At 38.6% G+C, this 24,210-nt stretch overlaps 1 protein-coding gene across 2 annotated transcripts in view; it reads right to left on the bottom strand.

The window, feature by feature from the left end:
- Positions 1-24,210, bottom strand: part of ARID1B (AT-rich interaction domain 1B) — a 438,423-nt gene that overhangs the window by 121,183 nt on the left and 293,030 nt on the right. For both annotated transcript variants that reach the window (XM_041745687.1, XM_041745688.1), the window contains exon 6: positions 3,976-4,219. In XM_041745687.1, coding sequence (XP_041601621.1) covers positions 3,976-4,219 — 244 coding nt within the window. The remainder of the gene's footprint in view (positions 1-3,975; positions 4,220-24,210) is intronic.

Raw genomic sequence — 24,210 nt, 5'->3', positions numbered from 1 at the left:
GTTAGTGCTGGGAAGGAGGGGAAGAAAGGGGAGAAAGGAAAGCAGAAGACTATGGACAAAAGAAAAGGTGGGTGGAATTTCCAAACATGTGCTCCCAACGCAGTGGTCTGAGTATCCTGCCCTGGGTGGGACACCAGGCAATCACCACCTGATGTGTGTACTTCACCAGGGTAGACTCAGAGGCAAATGGCAGTAGACTGCACATTAGCTTAGGATCTATAAAGTATGGATTTGCAAAACCTAAACATGAGGACTACGGATGGGATAGGAGAAAGTGAGACTACTAAATGGGCCTAACTATTCTCTAAGGGAAGGTGCCTTTGCATTTGGTTAAATAAAAAAAAAGAACAATCAACTTTATGGGCATCTCTAAAATGTGGTTTTATTATCTATAACCAAGTTCACATAAATACATTAAAAAAGTAAAGAAAACAAAGAGCATATAGGCTAGGTGGAGGGAAAGAGAAGACCAAATTTTTTTTTCAACAGAAACCCACATGATTTTTAACAAATCCCTTTCAGATTACAACATATAAGATTTATGATGAGCATCTATTATAAGCTGATGTGTGAACGTCCCAGGGCTTAGCTTTGGGAACAGAAGAGGAGAAACATGTAGTATCTGGACACAAGCCATGGAAGCTGACCACTAAGGTGGTCCAGGGCAAGCATGTATATAGATGTGTGGCTCTTCTGTATGGATTAAAAAAGGGCGCCCCCCACTTCCCACAGGACAGCATCCCAAATTTCATTCCTATTTACCCTTCCAGCCTGTGTTCTTGTCCTTAGTAGCAATGGCTAAGGCCAATGAGAGGGTGATACTGATCAGTTAGTTGATACTGTCTGGGTACATACAAAAGTGTGAGAAATAATCCTGGACTTTAAACTGCATCTATCGTTAAATTTTAGGTTAGACTGCCTGCTTATCACATCCCACAAGAGTCAAATCTATGATCTAAATAAAGCAAGAGTATAGATTCTTGTGCCCCTACCCCAATTTTCTGGTCTCCCCTGGGCCTTCTCACACCTAATCCCCTAGAAGATCGATCACTAACCTATCTTTTTTTTTTCAAGTTAGAAGAAAAATGGATTCAACTTCGTGAAAATACATTATGCTTTCATGGCTGGCACAAAGCAGTCCTACAGAGTAAACTTAGTAAACAGCAAATCATCACTGGAAACTTTATATGCATGTCTTCTGAAGTGTACAAGAGCTCCACCGGGTTACGAATCAGAAGACTTGCCGCCCAAACCAACTGTGCTGCTTCAGACAGTCACCAGGTGGGCAAGCCTCTAGTCTCCAGTAACAACAACCAGAACCACCACAACAGTTAACACGCAGAGTGCTTACCACGTGCCTGCTTTATGTGCATCAGCACATTTAAATTTAACAGGAATCCTGAGAGATATGGTTATTATCTTTGCAACTGCATAAACTGAGGTGCAGAGAGGCTTCGAAGCTTTTCCACTGTGACACAGCTAAGAAGTGGCAGTAAAATGAGGGGTGAGGTCAGAGGATTATGAAAGTCCATCCCTGCCGATATGTTATTGTGATTCCACCCAGGAGAAGAGTGACCAAGTGGTGAAGCTGTGGATCAGATCTCCCACGAGATTATTCCCCTTACAATAAATAACACACACATCAAAGGAACGTTCCATTTGCCACACTGTATACAACTCCATCACTCTACGGCTTCTCGTTCAGCACACCTGGTTATGAATCTACTTGAAGAACATTCCTCCCCCAAGAAGTGGAACTTTTGCTGTGTCATCTCTCCTCTGGAACACGTAGATACAGAGGAGCTGACCTAGAACTGTCTAGTGACATGAAAATGTAGGCCATGGGTGGTTAGCATCTCTGACCCAAGTTTAAAAACAAATTGTAGGCTTTAAACAACATTTCCAAGAAACCTGAAGGCTTTCTAAAAACTTACTTTCCTAAGAAGCTGGCAGAGAGAATCACAGTTTGGTCTCCACCTGCAGGAACTGTAAAGAACAGGCCCCGCTTGAGATGGAGTTAATAGGTCAACAGAGGCGTCATCTGTTGACCAACTTAACCCTGCACATAACACAACAAAGCACCAGACTCTGAAGGCAGTTCCACCTGCTGAGCTACCTCCTCCATAGTCTGTGCTATCATGTGTCCAAAGTGAGCTCTTTTGTTGGGTTATGTGTTCCACACTGCATCAAAATCCAAACAGTGAGGAAGAAGTTTCAAACTGCCCAATGGAATGATACACGTATGTCTGAAAATCATCAGATTGTGAACTACCCGTGTCAGGAATTTTAAATGATAAACTGCAGTATCTTTAGACCTCAGAAGAGTTTTCATTGAAGTTATTAAGAAAAGTCCTTTTGATCCAAATTAGAAAGCAGTGCATCCTTGCTTGACAAATACAGTAGTTTACATATGACTTTCCAATGTTTAGGCAGGTGATGCTTCAAAAACCATCTCAATACCAAAAACTGCCTAAGGAATTCTGAAATATAGAGTATTCATAGCTTTAAAAATGTTAAAAGCAGATAAATCCAAGTTTACTACAATCTCTTGAGTATAAACATATTTTTGAAAAAAAGGTTAACATCAAAATGCCTTAATCCAAATGTGCTAAATTATAGCTGTATCTAAAATATGGATGAATCTTAGAAACAGAACATTTAGTCAAAAAAGCAAACTCTAGGAGACCATTTGCAGTACAAATGGGGTAACCACATTTTCTGTTTTGCCAAGAACCTTCCTAGTCTATGCTTGTTGTCCTGTAATTATTAATAGTGACCTTTCCATGCCCCCCGTGTCTCAGCTTGGTTGATAAATTATATAGTCATGCTAAATATGTTTCTACAAGTACGTTTCTGTAAATCTCAAAACTAAACAAAACTAATGATATATACCCTATGAATTTCTGTAATAAAATTCCTCAAAAAAACAAAAAGAAACACTAAAAACATATTCAAACAGTATTTGAGGCAGAGGAGAGGAAGAAGCCTGAAAATAAGGGAGGAACACAAAGGTGGACCAACAACACTGGTGATACTCCAATTCTTAAGCTGGAGAGTGGGTTAATGAGTATTCTTTGATGGTTATGTCTCACGATTAGCATGTTCTTATGCTTATGTATAAAACATCCCATAATAAACATTTTTTAAATATAAAAGAAATAAAATGTGAATAAGGGGTAAATCTACCATCCATGCTTCAAGACAACAGAGTAAACTATCAGAAAAGTTATCTTTAATATTAGTTCTAATAGGTTAGTAAGAGGTACTTTCTGACAGCCACCTAGATCATGTTAGCAAAAGTTATGAGGGAAAAAATTACATCTAGTTTGCTGATAAAAGAAATGGGTGATGTTGACATAAGAAAGCTGGATGCGACGAACAAACAGACAAATAACCATACGTACATAATAAGGGAAGCTGAAGATACAGACAGAAGTTGTATGATCACCGAAATACTGAATGGGAGTTAACTGGAACATGAACTCCTCATATCAAAATTAGAAGGTACATTTCTATCAGTAACAAGGACTTGGATGTGTGTGGGCCCAAGTAAAATAGAGGTGAGCATAAACACGAAACATGGGTTACAAAATAACTGCTATGGCATAAATTAAATAGAACCATACGATCTACAGCCAATCCTTGTGCACAATCTCACCTTAGTGGCACTTACCAACAGAGCATCTTATTGAACAGAGTCATTACACCAAAATATGCTGAGAATAATTTTCTAGCATAAGGTAAATGTCCAAACCAAAAATATCAGAGAAATTGTTTATATTCATTGTTGACTATCTTTAGGAACTGGAACTCTGAAACGCTTTGGTGACAATTCACAAAGTTAAGCTTCTAGTACGTGGTCCTATCATCAAGTTTTCAATAGTAAAAAAGCAGAGGAATGTATGTCCCTATTGATGAACACTAGGTTGGTCTTCACTACAGAGTAAAATAATAATCATTAAAAGAAATGAATACCTGGAATACTTGCAGGAGAAATCGGGCCAGATCGTGACTGGTTACTTCCCACAGGAGAGCCAACAGGAGAAGGTGATGGGCCCCCAGGGATGCTGGAGAGATGGGGGGATGCGTGTGGAGAGAAAGGTGACTGAGCCGGGTTGCTTTGATCCCCTTGGCTGCTCGTGGACCCCGATGCACTGACTGCTGAGCTCAGGGTGGCCTCCGTTCCCGTGGGGAGGTCATCGATGGAGCCAGACAGGTCCTGAGAAAGAAAGGAACACCATATATTTATAGAGTAACATACCTAGACCCATTCCTGACCAAAAAACTATTTAAAAATCCTAACAACGTTCCTTTCAGAGACCGTTTTTTCTAGATAATACTCAAAACTCAGAGCATGGCCGCTTGTTATTAGAGGACTTTCAGGAGGTCTCTTGTGAGTTGCACCCTAAGAGCTGTTCTGGCCCTAAGGTAAATAAAGTTGTACCTTTCTTTCCTGAAGCCATCCGGCTGCTTTCCTCTAAGCTGTCAGCACCTAGTCCAACACACTTACTTTTGAGTCCCAGGAAACAGCACTTGAGGTGGTGACTTACCATCTGAATGGAATGGTGGCTTCAACACACTGAAAACTACTGTTCTGGATCCTTCTATCCAGAATCAACACTGAAAGGACTGTTTGAATTTCAAACTCTAATATTCTAATGGAACAGCAAATTTTTATTAACTTATTTGAGAGGGTGTGTCCATGTGCAAGCAGGGGGTGTGGGACAGGCAGAGAGAGAATCTCAAGCAGACTCTGTGCTGTGTGGAGCCCTACATAGGGCTGATCTCATGACCCTGAGACGAAACCAAGAGTTGGACGCTCAACTGACTGAGCCACCCAGGCACCCCAAAGAACAGCAAAATTTTAACCTTGTGGTGAGAAATGCTTATATTCTAAATAATTGTGTCATTATAATGAAATAGTGATATGTACTTTTTTGTATGATATTGTGCAAATAAATCCCTTTGAGGTTATGTTGACAGAAATAATATCCTAATGTCATCCCTTACTTTTTAGTAACAGTTTTAAAGCTAAACAATTTTTAATGCCAACTAATTTGTTCCTAACACTCTGTAAGGCAGTTAATGAAATCACCATTTGACAGACACAGAAACTGAGGCCCAGCTAGTCAGTTACTGTTGAAGGTTACACTACTCAGGACAGAACCATTTACTAAAGGAGATGATGGGAGGAGAGAGGGGAAAGGAGAACAAAGACTTCCACACCCTTGTCAGAATGAAAAAAGGAGAGATTTGAGCCTGGCCTTCCTCACTGCTGTGAAACCAGGGCCCAGAGCAGGTCACCATCAGGAGCACCAGCCTGCACAGTGACTGCACTCCCAAGTCACTAGAAGTCTGCAGAGCCATGGGCGGCCCAGAGCAAGTGCTGGCAGGGTTCTAAAGGCTGACTTGCAGTATAAAGTTATTTGTCCTGATGATCTAGGACTAAATGCTGCAGAATGGGATCAGAAATGCTGGGTTATGCTATCGTCTACAAAACATATGCAATTCTAATTTATACCCTCTACTCATTCAACTTTATTAATGTTTAATTTTACCTCATTGCTTACTCCTGGGACTTCTGAAACTAGGACTCTGAAACTGGTGGAGGTAGATGCTTAGGATCTAAAGAATGAATCTAGACCAGGAGATACAAAAGGGACCAGGTAAAGTACAGCTGGTTATAGCTCTTCAGGGTCCCCCCTAATGTCACAAGGCAAACTCAGGATTAGGATCCCAGTCTCCTGGAAAGTTTATCTGTTAACCATCTGCTGTCTCATATAATTAACTTCTTTTTTTTAACAGCAAAATTGCCAATGATTTAAAAATACATTCTAAATAGCTATGAAGACCTCAGAAAAATGAATGTTACAGAAAAACAAAAATTTCTTATGCTAAGAATAACCTCTAAGTAGAGAGTAATCTTCAATGTCCCATAACTGTGCTTATGAATAACAAACATAATGGTAACAGCACAGATTGAACATATCACCGCTAGAGAAAGTATCATCAAATTTCCACAACGAAATGAGGCAAATGGGATCATGTTTTTCAGACTTCAGAGAAAAAAACTACACAAACATGTCTATGCAGGGCACACAAAGTTGCATGATTTTGCACACAGTCAGCTGGCCAAACATTGTATTTAACTTCATTACTCAGTTCAACAAGAGTTGGATTCAGACTTTTGAAACTGAATACAACTTTGCGAAGCAGGGTCAGAAGCGGAGGGAGGAAGGTTACTGAGCAAGTGACATGCTACGTACAATGTAGAAAATATTCACACTTCAGAAATCAAGGGGATTATCTGAGTTTCTAGAAACAAAAGCTGGTAGAGTGCATGCACATGGGTGGTCTGAAAGAGAAACTGTGGCAAGTTCCACGTGTCCCAACCTCCCTCCCCAGGCTGACTGCTGATTCCCACATGCTCTGCAAGGCCCCGGAGCAGGGATGGGTGCAGGAGTATGGGAGATGAGCTGGGCCCTGGATAATTCTCTAAGTCCCAAATCCAGAGGCACTCCCTCCCTAACCTAATATAAGCAACCCACAGGAGTGTGAAGGCCCACCCAGGGGGCTCTTCACACCCCTGCAAGCTCTGGCTGGGGTCTCACTGGACCCTACCGATTTTTGCTCTGCCCACAAACCAAACATTTTTAAATGACTGGGAAAAAAAAATCAAGAGTAGTATTTTGTGATCTATGAAAAAAAATACTTGCAATTCAAATTTCATTGTCAGCAACGTTTTACTGGAACACTACCCCCACCCCCCGCCCCGTTCCTTTAGATAGTGTCCACAGCTGCTTTGGGGCTGCTACAGAGGCTCTGACAGAGACCCCGGGGCCCCCAAAGCCTAAAATATTTACTCTCGGGCCCTTTCAGAAAAAGCGTGCCAATCCCTGATTCCAGGAGCAGCAGTGTTTCTGGTATGACCTCTTCTGCCTTTTCCTCTTCGTTGGGGGTAAATCAGAGAAAGACAGGCCTCAGTGGAACTGCAGGATGACACACTGTGTGTCAGGAATTGTTGTAGTTTCACCAAATACGGTCTGGCTGCACATCTGCATCCACCTGGAAAATTCTGAACGGAAGCCAGAGAGCGCAGGCACTCTGAAGGTGTCAGAATAACCCACGGAGCCCCCAGTGAGGATGGCTGGCGGGCTCCCTGTGTAGACACGTTAATACCTAACAAATGTGTATCACTAATAAACCAAGGGTCAATCAGACAACAATCAGCTGGGGGGTGGGAGTAGGATCTGATGCTTCTTTAGAGAAAAAAAAAAAGGTAGATAACTAGATATAAAACTATTATCTTTTATTATACTGCATATGGGATTAGACAGAAAAGGCTTGACATAGATTTTTTTAAACGCCATTATTTGAAATTAAATAATCTCATGCAAATATTTCTTTATAAAAAAACAAAAACACAAAAACAAATTGTTACTTGGAAATTTGTAAAATTCTCCACACGACCTATAAATTCCATCCCTGTCCTCCCTTAAAATTCCAAGTTATGGTTGAACAAGTGACACGGATGGGTGTTAAGAAGGCTTCATTCAAGCTGCAAAAGCATGAAAAACATTTCTGTTATTCAACAAGCTGATCAAGGAAATACCAAGAGAAAAATATAAAAACGGTCGCTTTCTTAGTGTTCACATGTCATCAGAATTTCAGCGCTGACTAGACTCAGTGTAACAGAAGAGTAATAAAAAGATATAATTTCTATATTACTATTATACATACACATAACTTTTATATGTAAATTATAGAGAAATATTCCCGCCCTGCAGACACTTAGGGTATCCATATGTATAGCTATCTTAAAACATGTTAATAAAAGAAGTTCAACAGTGGTTTAAACATTCAGCCTACTTAACAAAGAAGCTCTGTAACTAATACTCCTCTAGAGGACAATTTAGTCAGCAGGGCACCAACTCTATTCTTCTTTTATAAGTACTATCAGATCTATGATGCCTGTAAAGAACAGAGAGACCTTACTGCATCTCATTCTAACCAAGGCACCTTCAAGCTACAGTGCTTCCATTTATCTTGCTGGAAAGCTGGCAGGTAAGGTAATTGCAGGGAGGACTCTTTTAAGGGGCTAGAGTCCCCTGCCCCACAGTATTCCTTGCATCTTTCCTTTGTATTGATGGAGTGACGGGTGAGGGGATGACCTCATGGGCTTGTACACAGTAAATTCAGGATTTTGCCAGGACAGTCTGAGTAAGTAAAATCTTGCTCTTAGGTTGGGTTTTCAGTATCTGACATCACTCAGGATATTTAATACTTTCCAGCACACCAAAAATAATATAGCTTCTACTATCGATGGTTAATTTATCTTTAGAAAATCAATGCCTTAAAAAAGAAAAGCTTGTTTCACTTTAAAATTTAATTTAAATGAAAGTTCCTTGTAAAGACTTTCCCTCTGTAACCATCATCTCTCCACCCTCTGCCCATGTAAAATTTCCATTCTAATCCAAGTGACAAGTACAAGAGATTTCACTGCACTTGGAATGAAATGCCACCGGGGAGCAGTAACAATCCTATCAAGACTCTGACAAGAGAAACACTTATGAATTAACATAGAGCACAAATATGTTCCTGATTCAATACAAAGGGACAGGGTGGGGAAGGGCATGGCAGAGGAATGTATATGGAACACGCTGTGAACCAGGAGCACAGAAGGCATTTTCACATAGATGTGAAACAGACATACATTAAATATAAATATTCTCTCACTTCTACATATTGTATATGATTCTCCCTAAAAATATTGTTAATACGCTGTGACTTTACTACACCAAGAGGGATCTTTGGTTTTGATACTATTCAGTTTATCCAGGAAGTTAGCTTCCTAAAGGATAAATTCCGTCAATGCTGGTGATGTCTTACTGTCTCAAAGACCTGGGAATAAGTCAGAAAATCTTACTCCCTTGTTTAATTAAATAAGTGGGTTTTTAAAAAACCAAATCAACTCCAAAATACTCTAAGCTGTGGTCCTCAATACAATTAGCTGATAGCATTAGATCAGTCTCTGATAGCTGCAGAGCAGCGCACACATTTGGGCATCTCTTGCTCAGAAGTGCCCCAAGAGAGCATGAGGATAAACACTGAATTAGAAACAGAGAAGATATTTCAATCAATGAGACTAGTTCAGGTCTCTTGTTTAAGGATTTTAATAGGATACAGTTAATGATTTCTCACTGTGACTTCCCATGGGCTTGGCGCACAGGTTAAAATGCCAGTTCAATGGTCTTTTAAAAAGTCTCTCAGTCTTCTTCAAAAGTGGGAATAGTCTCTCTTCTCCTTTTCAGAATATAGAGTGCCAAATTCAGGCATGCATTTTTTTTTCTTTTTCTTTTTCTCTCTTCAACTAGACCCTAACTTTCTTAAGGACAGATGATTCCTTGCCCAGGTGCGGTACTGAAGAAAAGATAGATTTGACTGGTCACTGTGAATGTCACTGAATTTATATGCTTTGTGGTAAAATACAGCTGCAAATACCACACAAAGTAAGCTAGCACATGCAAATCTTTCTAAATATTTACCAGAAGTGCTCTAGTGAAAACTACTGACTTCACTATCAAAATTTAGCAATGAATTCTTGGCCCCCTGTTTCCAATTAGCATCCCGGAGGCTAACCACCCCCACCCTCATTAGATTGCCTAGTTCTTTAGAAACTGATACTTCACACACTGTGAAATCATCTCATCCCTTCCAACTTTACTTTAGAACCATCATTTTGGACATGTGATACAAATACACCTTGAAATTGATATTAGAATTAAGTCAATAATTGGACTGACATATATACAAAAGGAAAAACCTCACAGTGACTCTAAACCTCACAGTGACTCTGTTCAATCTCTATGATGTTTGCAGGTTTCTTCTCGGCACAAACCTGTGTGCAACCCAAAAAGTCCCTGCTGCTTTCATTTGTCTAGACAGCGAATGAGTTAAAAAAGCTTAGGCCTCCTGTCTAAATGAATAAAAAAAATGCAAAGGCACAGAAAAACAGAATCCATGAAAAAAATCCTTCAAAGCAGTAATTGTGAGGCTCTAAAAGCATCTTCTTTCCAAGTTATATATATCACTTTCTATTTAAACATGTCCAAATAACAAATATTTATCTCTTCATTGTACGTGACAATATATACAACACATAGCCTTAAGATATATGAGGCCAACTGGGAAAAAAAAGTGTTTGATGTTAATTTAAACATAGTCACAAGCTCCACAAATGACAAACCCCCAGCCAAAGCCAAGGATAAATGCAAAGAAAATTCATGAGTCAAAATTCATTGTAATGATATAGCCAAGAACTGCTTTCCTTTTCTCAAGCCAAGATTCCATTATGGGTAACTCTCATTTTAATGGGACATTTACAGGGTAATCAACTAAACTGATACTTTACAAAAGCGGGATTCAGAGTTAAGCAAACTATCATAAGCAAAAATTGTGAAAAATGTTTAGATTTCCTTTGATTTTTCAAAATCAGCACCTAAAATAGAAGCTAGCCTCAAAGGTCCTTGAATTAGAACTCTGATATGAAATGCACTGCCATTCTAAATTTAGACGTGGTAAACAATATAAATATGAAATATGCATCATGTAAGGGAATTTTTTTTCCATTGCAGAAGCCCCAAGGGGATCCTAAATTATTCTCAGTTTTTGAACTCTGCCCAGGGAGATTCTCTGTTCTTCCACTATTAACAACAGTCTCAAGATGTTATGTAGGCTAGGAAGAACAATGAACAGACCCTTTAACACAGTGTGGGCAGTCTTGAACATAAAAATTATTTGGTAAGAAATTTCATTTATAGTTTTCTTTTCATTGTATGGAGTTTGGGATTAACTTTCATCTGGAAATAACATTATCCTGCTTGGTTACACTCCTAGGCCTGTGCTCACAAATGAAAATAATGATGAACATAACCATCATGAGTTTTTAGCAACAACTGTCACTACCATTGATTTAGCACCTTCTAAAGTACCATATATATCACGTATATTTTTCTTATATGGTGAAACTACAGTATCTAATTAGCTCCAATCTCTTGTTCCTACAGAGAACAAAAAAAGGTATTTGACTGATTTCATGGTCCAACATAGCCAAGAGCCTCCAAACCCTTCCTAACCTCAAGCCAAAGCCCAAGTCAGTCAATGCTGAAAACACACAAAAAAGACTCATGTGAGTAACTGCTGGCCCTTCATTATTCTAAGAGCAATGGCATCTTAAAGAATATATTTATTAATACAAATGACAACCAGTGAGATTCAAGCTACATAATAAAGTGAAAATAATGAACAATTTGGGGAGAGACTTCCTTCTGGGGCATGTGCTATCTAAGGTTTGCAGATGAAGCTATGGGATGGGTGAGAAGAGGTGGGGAAAAGGTGGAAGGCCATTTTTACATGTGAATGACACTTGATATTTAAATGTTGGCCTGGACTGTGATTCTGTACTCTTCAATGTCCCTCTCTCACAGAGTCTCAATGAAAAGAGACAAACAGCTAAACAGATGAATTCTTAGGAAAGGAAGGAATTCTGTGTTGGAGAGGTGCATTAGTAAGTGAGTGGAATCCAGAAAGGGGTGTCCTCAGCTGGCGCATGCTGGCTCTGGGGCTGCAGTCTGAGTGGGTCCGGACCAGGGTGAACATGCACCCTCTGTACAAGTGCTGGGCAGGGGACTAGAGACACAGGGAACAATGTGGAAAGGCAAGAGCTCAGGGAGGGATACCACGGTGGGAGCCAGGAAGATAAGCATGCTGGGGAGCTAGGAGAAAGGTTGACAGACGGGGGACGAGGGCTGCTGTGAACCACTTCTGTCCCCGGACGCTGAGCAACATGAACTAACGTTTCTAGGAGCCAGGGAGCCAAAAGAGGTCTAATGGGTGACTTCTAATATTTTCAAGGAGGAAAAGGAATGCAGATGAATGCCAGGAGAGAAATCTTAAACATTTTTAAAGAAAAAAAAAAAAAAACATGTTTTCAAGTGTTTACATACAAAGAATGCTTTCATAACATGATTAAAATTATGGATACTACTTAATAAATTTGTAAATGGTTAAAGATCCATGTATTTTAGCATTACATAAAATTTAACAAATAAAGGAACAACAGTGATTGCAGCAAATGCCTCAGTAACCACAGCCTAGGTTAGTCATGGGTGTTTTTCCTAGATTGCAGGAATTCGGGGAGTCTACACAGTTGCCCTGCTTATTTCAGTTGTATGTAAGAATCAATGCAGAAATGAATTGAAATACATACTTTACCCCCTTAAAACAGCACAGCAGTGTCTAAGAAGCTCATTATGAGTAACATTTGGCTTCAACAGATTCTATTTTCTAGATATCCTACTCCAAAACCGTTGGTGACAAGTCCTAAGACACGTAGTTATAAAGGGGGAGAACCAGCTAGTTACATGCAGGAGGAGAGGTAAGGGTTTACGGGTTTGTGCTTTACAAATATCAAAGTCAGGTATGAAGCTGTAAGGTATGAATGACCCATGTGCTTTGAAAGCAAATTGACAAACTAACAAGACCTGTAAATATGTAAGATTTAGAGTTTGTCTACTGATACCAGTTTATATTGCTGAAAGCATATCATAAATCTTTATAACAGAAAAGCAATCAACACCAACTTTTGCATGTCTCATGGTAAAAAACTACTGTTTATCTTAGAAGTACAATGCTTAGCACGTAGAAATTCTGAAAATAAAACTTAAAAAGGCATGAACTCTCAGGAGACATTTATTTCTTCAGTATATAGCAATGAAATACTTTAAAACAGTAAGACCTATAGGAACTGAAAATAAATTAGCAACTTAAAAAAACAAATAGAAAAACACACAACTCACAGATTGTACTGAGTCTACATGGAATAAAGGGAAGTTTTACTTATACGACAATACTATAACTTAGTTGTTTTGACATTTTCTCTGTTCACGGGAACCAGATGAACAGACATACTTGTCCTAATCCCTCATTGGATTTTTAAAAACTTTTTATTTTGAAGTAACTTTAGACTTATACGAAACTGGCAGAGTTCTGGGTGTTCTTCTTATGCACTCCTTCACCCAGTATGCCTCGTCTTAACATTGCACATAACCATTGCACATTCATTCTTCAATTTGTGCATGTTTGGTGTTTTCTCATGATGCGGCTGAGCTTACAGATTTCAGGGAAGAATATTACAGACATAAAGTATCATCTACAAGGCATCCTATCATGGTATGACAGAGGCAGGACTTATGAGAGGTGAGGTCAACCTTGATCACTTGGTGAAAGTGGTGTCTGCCAGATTTCTCCATGGTCAAGCTAGTTTTCCCCTTTCTATATCCTATTCACAAGAAGGGGAGGCATTAGGTCTAGCCCACACCCAAAGAAGGGGAAGTAAGTTCTACCGCCTAGATGAGTAACAAAGAATTTGTGAGTGTATGTTAAAATTGTACAGAATAAGTTAACATTTGGGGGGACATAATTTGAAGCAATGCAAGAATCTTGTTTCTCCTTCAAGTTTTGCCCACAATTTTAGCATTTGTCAGTGGACCCTGCCTGTCGCAAGGTGTTCCACTGCTGATTTTCTAGTTCCTTCATTCCTTCTACATTTATTATTTGGGATTCTTTTGTAAGGCAGAACTGTCCTATCTCCACTGATTTTTGCATGGCCAAGGCAGTTATTTCTCTCATATATGACTTTTGGTATTTCTCTTATATACTTCTTTTGGTGAAGTTTCTTTGTAAGATGATTAGATGATATTCTTATCAACAATAAATGAAAAAAAAACCCACAACAAATGAAATAATACTTCCAACTGAGGTTTCATAATTAAAAAATATTGGAGAGAGGAAAATACGCACTTTATGCTTTTCCAGGCACAGCTAGTGGGAATATAAATTAGTATTACCACTTTGGACAAAATTTGTAAGCACATCGTAAAGCTGAAGGTGCTTTTATCTAATGACCCAGGAAGTCCATTCCTAAGTGTGTACTCTGGCATATGTACATAAGGAGACCTATACATGCAGAAAAACATTGTTTCAGTACTGCAACAACAAAAACTGGAGACTATCTAGTTCTCCAGCAACATAAATTAGAGATGTATTCACAGCCATGAGGTTGAATGCGCTAGAGTTAAAAATATTAGTATGTCACAAACAATGCTGATAGAAAACAAACCAAAAAACCCAATGCCGTGAAATCTAATCAATACAGGAGACACGGCAAGAGAGTAGTGAACCACCAACATGGTAGCAGAAATGCAGACAGTCCAGAGCAGGAGCAGTCCTGGATCAGGAGGGAAGTAGGGAGAGAGAAGGTAGAACAATGTCGCGGTCCTTTCTCCCTTCAGGAGAGCAGACATGCTACCGTGGACGGCAGCTAAAACCTCAGCAACCGAGTCTAACCTGAAATGAACCTTTGCATTCTTTGCTTGGGGAAGCCATACTTCCCTCTGAGAGCCATCCACTCCCATCTTGGTAAGGCTGCTCTGCCACAGACACCAGTTCAAGCTGCACAGCTGCCTCCCCCATGATGCCAAGCCACATTTATCTCCTGCAGAATGGCTGGGGCTATTGAATGAACTGTTAGCATGTTCCACAGTGGAGGCCCTGGCCTAAGAGGACTAAAATTCAAACTTGAGCTTTGGCACACTTAGTAAGTAGGACCAGGCAACACAGTTCACCTTTCTGTGCTTTGCTTTGCTCGTCTATAAACTGGGGGAAATCCTAGGACCTGCCTAAGAGAGTTGTTGTGAGAATTAAATGAGAAATTGCAGGTAAAAATGCTGGTGGAGTACAATGCCAGTAAGTGTGAGCTATCGTGATTGTGAATCACAGGGAGAGGCCGTGGGAGAGAGAGCCTGAACAGTGTGGAACGGGGTCCAGTGCAAGGGAACCGGGAGGCCACAGGCAGTGGCTGGGAAGAGGGAAAGCGTTCCTCCCCCACTTGTCATCCCAGTGGGTAGTGACAAGGGCTCTGCAGGCTCTAAAACCACATCCAGTAAGGGATAGGAATTGGGTTTTAAAATGAAAGCCTCAAAAGTAGCAACCCAAAAGAGATGGGAAATTCTATAAAGAAGGGCCAGTTCTTTCCATTTCTCAGGTGCCCTGGCTGGATTGATCACTCCTAAGCTTTTTAATGAGTAAGACAAGGACCGCCTGCACTCTGTTCATGAATACAGACTTTCTACAGTATTTCTATCAATGAGGTTATATCAAATATTCTAGTATAGGAAAGTGACTAACCACAGAATGATAAAAACACTCATAATGACTAAGAATTACAAATAACAAAATGTTAGCAAGAGGGAGGACTCTGCTGCAGTAGAAAGTGCTGGATGTAAAGGGGTCAGAACCTGGGTGCAAGACAACTTAATCTTTTATTCAGTTGTCAAGTGGGGATTACATGTTTATTTTGTCAGTGGGTCAATGTAATGAATAAAGCAAATGATAAGGAAACTGTGAAGGACATCACTTTTAAAATATGATTTCCTGATGCCGAGTTATATATTAGACACAGGATTCAAATCACTCTGGTTTTAAAGAATAAGTTAAAAATAGAATTTTAAAAAATAAAAATAGAATTAACGATACAATAAATACTAAGGCGACATCAGCTCAAATTCCATTTTCCTTCTTTGAATGATGATCTCTTCATCAACAATAATGTCAAAGTATCTATGAATGAGTTATTTTTACAGTATTTAAAGATACATTAAAATTATATAGTCTAGGGGATCCCTGGGTGGCTCAGCAGTTTAGCTCCTGCCTTCGGCCCAGGGCATGATCCTGGAGTTCCAGGATTGATTCCTGCATCGGGCTCCCTGCGTGGAGCCTGCTTCTCCCTCTGCCTGTGTCTCTGCCTCTCTCTGTGTCTCTCATGAATAAATAAATAAACTCTTTAAAAAAAATTATATAGTCTAATGGCTTCAATATAAAAGCAATCCAAAATTTTTATGTTTTCACAGAAATTATTTTTAAGACTTCTGAGTTAATTTAGGGAAAAACGTAGAGAATCCAGATATTTTTTTTTTACAAGAGTAGCCAGACTACATTATAGATGGAAATGTTTGGTGAAGACTATTTTTATATTTTAAAATGAACTACAACATATTCAGTACCTCCCTCAAAAGTCAAACTCAAAAACATGAATTTTTCTTATTTTCAGGTATGATTCACAGACTCACTTAGATAAGAGGTTTCCAAAATGAGTCCTTTTCCATCTATGTACAGGGGCAGCCGGTCACTTAACACCTCAAGTGCTAGCACTCAAGAGCAATTTTACATGATAATTTTTCCTAAGAGCATATAACCATTTTATAACCTATTACTTCAAAAACTGCTTCTCAAAAGGAGGTAGTCATAAACCTATTCAGGGTTTCAGGGAGAAACCTGCATATACCAATAATGATGATGGTGATACTACTACTACTACAAATGTCATCATCAATAAGGCCTGAATTAGGTCTGGGAGGCCAGCACGTTGCACCCTCAAACACGTGACCTCTCAACAGTGCCATTTATGCGCCTGCAATAGTGTTACTGAGCCTCACACTTACGAGTAATTATCCTGTCACTTGGAACACATTCCAGGGCCCACAAGAAGGGTTTTCTCTCATGGGCACTGGAGTCCACTACTAGCAGTCTGAAAGTCAGCATAAATAGATTAAGACACAGGATTTCAAAAGGCAGAATGGTAAAATTCACATTCCCTTTGCTTTCCTAAACTTCTAAACAGGGAAAGGACTTCAGTAATCTGATGTGCAAGCCCATCAAACCGCCTAATTCCTCTTTTATCTCAGTAAATCATAAGTTTTGAAATAAAATTGGATTTAAACTCCAGTCATATCCCTGGAAAGTGCCATAGAGTCTTCTAAATCTCTACATCAGATTCCCCTCCTCTAATGAAACTTGATTTTTTAAAGGCATTCATTAATGTTAGTTGTTTTTCTTTTTAACCTTTATATTGTATCAAGCAGTGATCTTTTCAGATGTGGACCATGATGGTTACAAAGAATCTGGGCTCTGAAACCACACAGCTGACCCTAACCCAGCCTCTCTTTAGCAAATTCCAAGGGCTCTGGCAAATAACCTAGCCCCACAAGCCTCTACCCCTCCACCCCTCATCTGTAGGTAGCTGAGGAATGATAAAAGTAATGGCCTCATAGTTTGATGGGAGAGTTAAATAAGTTGCTATACGTAAGGCACCAAGCATGATGCCTACCACCAGTAAGTGCTCATTAAATATTTATCAGAACGTAGGTTTACAGTAATAATGGAGCAGTTCCAATACGAATTCTGGAGTAAGAAGAGCAGTCTGAAATCAAGTCCCGTCCCTATCATTGCTTCACCCAATTGCAAACAAGGTACTCAAACCTCACTGAGCCTCAGATTCACCACCCAAGAAATAGGGAAAATATCACGTATGCTAAGGTGATGATTAGATATAATTATGAATAAGCATTAAGCTTATGCTCAATAACCAGTTGCTGAATATATAAATGCCTACATGCACATATAAATATACACACATTTCAGACACATGGTTTGGTGTTTTTTAACCACTCTTTGTAAATTACATTTTGAGACCAGGATAAAGAATTTGCAAATGACTTCTAGAAAATTATCTCACTTATAAAATAGGATGAGCAAATAGGGGCATGAATGCATCCTTCCATTCTTCATAACAAATATTTACCAGATAATTATGTGTCAGGTAAATAGTTAACAATCAATATTATATTAAGAAAATAGCCTTCGGAATGTAATATTACCAATGATAAACACTGAATGCCAAAAAGGGATTGGAAAAGGTAGTCAGCCCAGGCTGTGAAGCTGTGTTCAGGTCTTTGCTCCATCACTTCCTAGTGGTATAGACCAGGCAAGTGGATTAACATATCCAAGCCTCAGTTCTCCATCTATAAAATGGATCTTTGTCTCAGAGACATGGAGAGAACTGATTTTAATAACTTAGGCCTAATAAAGCATAAGTTGAGCTTAATAATCTATTTAATAAATATTAACCATCATAATTTTTATTATATCACATAATGTGGGGATAAATTTAAAAAGAAGTAACAAGAGGGCAGCCCTGGTGGCGCAGCGGTTTAGCACCACCTGCAGCCCAGGGCATGATCCTGGAGACCCTGGATCGAGTCCCACGTCAGGCTCTCTGCATGGAGCCTGCTTCTCCCTCTGCCTGTGTCTCTGCCTCTCTCTCTCTCTCTCTCTCTCTCTCTCTCTCTCTGTCTCTATGAATAAATAAATAAATAAAATTAAAAAAAAAGAAGTAACAAGAAAACTAGATGTTAAAATGGCAAAAAAAAAAAGTTAGAAACCATCTAATGGTCAACATAGTAGTGGATTATTTAAAATATATAATAATTATTAAAAATACATATTAAAATATAATTTTTATTGAAAAGACTATTGAGTCAAAATCAGGTAACCACAGAATACACGATCTCCTTGATGTAAAATATATAAAATATTATATGAATATATATGCATTTATGTGTACATATAAAAAATACAGGGATCCCTGGGTGGCGCAGTGGTTTGGCGCCTGCCTTTGGCCCAGGGCGCGATCCTGAAGACCCAGGATCGAATCCCACGTTGGGCTCCCGGTGCATGGAGCCTGCTTTTCCCTCTTGCCTGTGTCTCTGCCTCTCTCTCTCTCTCTATCATAAATAAATTTAAAAAAATTAAAAAAAAAATACATGTGTGCCTTTTTTAATGCCTAAGAGGTATCAACTGATACTCAAGACAATGGTAACAGTAATTATTTTAGGTGATCAGATCTGGAAGAATTTTTTTCTTTCTTTGTACTTGAGCAGATACCACTTTAAAAAATGCTGAAGCTTCTTTTGCAAAAGAAACAAAACAAAGGGGGACCCTGGAGATTTGAACAGTCTTTCATACAGAGCCATAGCAATAATGAACAGAATATTAATTTATGCCCACTCTAGAGGCATAACTTTAAACTTTAAAAAAGGCCCATTCAAAGAATGGGTAACAGATGAATAGTAGTAGCATGAAATCATATTAGTATCTTCAGAATAGATGTGAAAACATTGCAAGTGTATATGGTAAGGAAATCAAAGAGAAAGTTGGACAAATTAATTAATGCTCATATGCATAGTTTTCACATTTTGTCAGGCTAAGTTTTTTTTTTTTTTAAGATTTTATTTATTTACTTAGATAGAGAAAGCAAGTGAGCGAGAGCAAGAGAGTATGCACACGTGTGGGGAAGTAGTAGAAGGAGAGGGACAAGCAGACTCTGTGCTGAGGATGGAGACTGACATGGGGCTTGATTCCTCAACTCTGAGATTATAACCTGAGCTGATATCAACAAACATGCAACTAACTGAGCCACCCAGGCACCCCTATAAGGCTTAGATTTTTAATAGAATTTTCCCCATGGTCTCCATTAGCAAGTCTGTTTTGTATATACTTGAGTAAGATGCTTGAAGGAAAATTTAAAACTTGGTATTAGATAAGTAGAATAAAGCAAAAATATAAATATTGATTTCAATAGTGTGGATTTTTGATACAGCGGGCACCAGCCTAACATCCTAATCCTTTCAAAGAGATAAATACAGACACAAGTACTTCTAGTTAAATGGGTCCCACAAAAGTGCCATCTTGAACCTGAAGAGTCTCAGAAGAAATAGAAGTCATGTGTCTCTAGATACTTTAAATAGAAAAGAGGGGTACCTGGGTGGTTCAGTGGTTGAGCATCTGCCTTCAGTTCAGGGCGTGATCCCTGGGGCCTGGGATCGAGTCCCACATCAGGATCGCCACACAGGGAGCCTGCTTCTCCCTCTGCCTAGGTGTCTACTTCTCTCTCTGTCTCTCTCATGAATAAATAAATAAAAATCTTAAAAATAAATAAATAGAACAGAATAGAAACAGCTATTTTGTCATTGTTGGCAACATCAAAAAAAGAGGACCAATTCTCAGAAATACTGAACCACTGCTTTGAGTTTATGTATCTCCTGTGCTCTAAATAACTCCATACAGAAAACTTCTGTGAAGGGTCTCATCTTAAGAGTTACATGTTCTACATAACTGATTTTCTTTTACTTCCAAAAATTACAATGTTTTTAAAGATTTTATTTATTTATTCATGAGAGACACAGAGAGAAAGAGGCAGAGACACAGGCAGAGAGAAAAGCAGGCTCCATGCAGGGAGCCTGATGTGGGACTTGATCCTGGGACTCCAAGACCATGCCCTGGGCCAAAGGCAGGCACTTAACCACTGAGCCATCCAGGGATCCCAAAAATTACAATTTTTAACACAATCCTCTCACAATTGATGCTTTTTAAAATTTCCTATTTGGAAATTGCAGAAAAAAGCAGAAAAAAGCACATAAGGTCGAATAAACAGGTTCTTAAAGTACCAAAAGGGGTTGAAATAATAACCAGAGTATTATAAAATTGTAACTTGAGGCAGATTTGTTCTACTGAGCTCACTTTAGAATGAGTAATCACACGAGATGGTTTAGGAGTGCCACAATGGTCCATCAGTTTGTAGGATGTGATCTGACTTCCACAACCTGTCCTTGTGCAGAACAGACCTGTCTCTTCTTGCTTTCCAGTAGCCTGTCCTCTTCTGAATTTTCCTCAACACTTAAATAGGTATGACATTGATTCAAGGAAATAATGGATTTTGGCTCTGAGAATAACAGCAATATATATATATATATATATATATATATTTATATATATTTTATATATATATATTATATATATTTTTTATATATATTTATATATATTTTTATATATATATATAAAACCACATATAATATATATATTAATATATATATTAAAACCACATATATAAAAATTGGTGAAAACTACTTATGAATTAAATAAAAAAGGAGTGAAGGAAAATGTAAAACTACAACAAGCCTAGCAATCTGTTATGAGCTGAATGAGTGCCAGTTTGTGGGCCTCGGGGCTCGGTAGGATTTCTCTGTACAGTGCCAAACTCCAACAATATTGTTATGGTTAGAAAGGAATTTCTCACAAGAGCTAACAAAGGCAGAAGGTCATAAATAAACCCAGCAGGATTGCCTTGTCAGTTCTCATTATTAGCGCTGCAGGCACTTGCTTTTCTATGGGCTTCTTACAGGTTCATTTAAGTGTAAGAGTTCCTCCTTGAAAATTCACAAACTCATAAATAAAATGGTTCTTAATCTAGCAAACAAAAATACTTGAAAAGTAAGTAAGAAAATAAGCAGGCAAGTAAATAAATAAAGGACAGAATCATTGCAAATGGGAGGGCTGAGCCTGGCATTTCCGAGAGCTGGAATACCTTAACTCCTGGCCTTAGCACCCCAGCAGTGGCCGACAGGATGCTCTGCTTTCTCACCACAAAAACAGTCTGCAGAATGCTATCTGGGCAGGAAATGAAGCTGAGCTCCTAAACTGATGCTGACATGTGTTATAAACTGAGGAAAGCACAGCTGTGTGATCATTACTGCAATTACGAAGTGACATTTAGTATGAACTTTATTTTGCTGAAGTTTTCACCTAGTAACAAAAAAAGGAGGTACAAGTCTATTACGATAGGGAGGGAAGTTGACTTTCAGCCATTAAAAAATAGGAATGTATCAGCGGGTCTTTAAAAATGGACATTGACTGTTACCTCAGGCAGATCTACATCTTGGAGCTCTCATCAGTGCTCTGAATAGAACCAAAGATTTAGTTCTGTAATATTTAAAAACTGAGATGCAAATCTCCATCCTTTCTCAATTTATATCCTTCTGGTTTTCAACAAGAGCAGAGAACAACACACTTTCAGTTATCTCAATACAGTTACCAATTCAAAGGAGAAATGATCTAATAAACTTGATTCTGTTTACTAATAACTTAAAACAAAAATGAGCTTTTCTTCAACAAGAAAAATGTATTTTATAATGTTATCTATTTTCTTTAAAAAGAAAGAGAAACAAAATTGGTATTTTAAAGTAACAGAGCTCATTATTTTAAAAACAGACGGGAAACACATCAGAAAACAGAACAGAAAGTAAAATTCCACAGTGGTGCCACTACACAGAGCTAACCAAATTCTAACATTTTTCCATATTTCCTTCTAGTCCTTCTTGTGTAGAGCACAACAGCTGAGCTTCAAGCTTGATATGTATGCAAAAACAAGTAGGGACCCATGTGACCTACTTGTCATCTTCTATCAAAAAATATGAACCTTTGGTTTCCCAGATGATTTTCAGTTTTATAGTCTGTGCGTCTTTTCAATGTACTTGTAAATTTAAAAAATTATAATTAGTGTTCCACTTCATCTCCTTTAAGACCGATTAAAGTTTACAGAAAAGCAATGTTGTTCTCATAGGCAGGGGATGTAGGAATACTGTTTTGTGTAGTCACTCGGTTGTGGAGGCTGGACTATGGGGTGCTCACGTGCTACGAAGGAAGGTATGTTTGCAGAATTACTTTTCACTGGCTTGCAGCCTCTCTCATTACCCACCACTCATGATTATTAGTGTCAAGCTGATGTTGAATTCTTCCCAGAGAAAATTCTCCATGTTTGCTTGAGAGACTGGCAATCGGTCTATATTCTCGGCATTCTAACAGGATTGCCCTTGAAGAACCTAACATTATCGGTACGAGGAATGTGAATAATTGCTGAAAAGAGAGGAGTGTAAATGTCCAAGAATGGTTAAGAGGCTCAGACAGGCCTTACTTTACATTGGCAGGGAAAAGTAGGTTTTTCTAGAGAATATATCTGAAACAGTAAGTAACTGCATTAACCGTGGCCTATACAAGAAATCCATGCTGTTAAATCTCCGGTAGGCTGCAAACAGCCTAGCACATTTTTTGATTAGCAGCTTTATATCCAGATAGCCCATGGTTGAAAATCTTAGGCCATAAAGATACTCGGGAACTTAACACTGAATATTCTGCCAACAGAAAGAAAGAATAAACACAAGGTCCCTAAATTTGACACATGTCAAACATGAGTAGCATGTAAAAAAAATAAAATTTTTACAACATTTTGAGACTTCAACAGCTAATCCATGCTAGTATTAACCAAACCATACTTCATCAATTCTTAGAATTGTTTAGCAGATGTTTGTGGGGCTCACACACAGTATTTTAGGTAGAAACATGCTAGAAGCATTAGAACATGTGGAACGCAATAAAATAAGTCACTGAGATGTAATACACAGCATGGTGACTATATTATATACTATGGTTAACAGTACTGTCTATTTTAAGTTGCTAAGACAGCAAATCTTAAAGCTTTTTACACAAGAAAAATAACTGCGTTAACAATGTACAGTGATAGATATTAGACTCATTGTGATTATTTCAATACATATAACTATTGGATCATGTTGTATACTTGAAATGAATATAGTAAGTCGATTATATCTAAATAAATAAACATATATACCACAAACAAATAACACAGAGAGAGCAAAGTTTGACTCCTTTGGAAGAGAAACACTTATGAGAAACTTTTAGGAAGACTACAGAGTTTTCAGAACTAAAACAAAAGCCATAGTAAACACTTACTCCAGATCTCTGTTTCTAGAATGTGAAGCTGAAGTCCAGAGAAGCTAAATTATTTACATCAAAACCATGCCCAGGTTCTATAGACACATACAACATTAGAATGCAATTTTCTAGATATATTTATTAACAATGTGACTACTGATATTCACAGCCTCATCTTAGAACTGTAAGGACAAAGAGTGAGTGAGTGAGGGTGAGAGGGAGAGGAGGGAGGGGGGACAGGGAGAGAACAGGCACATCCCTGTGTGCTGGTCATGAGAGCACCACTATATCTATGGAATTGCTCTAATAGTCATTATTTTACACTATAAACTAGGTATGTGACTCTATCCCAAAATCCCATTTCATTTAGTAAATAAGGGTATGTATGACTTTGTAAGTGATAAAAGGAAGAACAGCACACAAAACCATGTAGCAGAGATGTCCTCGATTTGTGTAATAGCAGGATATAGTTTAACAGATCCTTTGGTGATTTAAAACAGATCTTTTCTAATTTCTAGCCTTTGGTGTGTCTCACACAGTGTTTTCTCTAGCTCTCCGATTTCTTGAACTTACAACCATGTTCACTCCATCTCCTTGTGGGTGAGTCACAACAGCTGTCATGCACAGGCCCATAAACAGGAGACCATAAAGTAGCACACCAGAGGACAGCTAACTCCCATAGCCACA

The sequence above is a fragment of the Vulpes lagopus genome, chromosome 2 (assembly GCF_018345385.1).
Source record: "Vulpes lagopus strain Blue_001 chromosome 2, ASM1834538v1, whole genome shotgun sequence".
Taxonomy (NCBI): Eukaryota; Metazoa; Chordata; class Mammalia; order Carnivora; family Canidae; genus Vulpes; species Vulpes lagopus.
The sequence above is the reverse complement of the archived record's forward strand: the minus strand, read 5'-3'. Positions and strand labels throughout refer to the sequence as shown.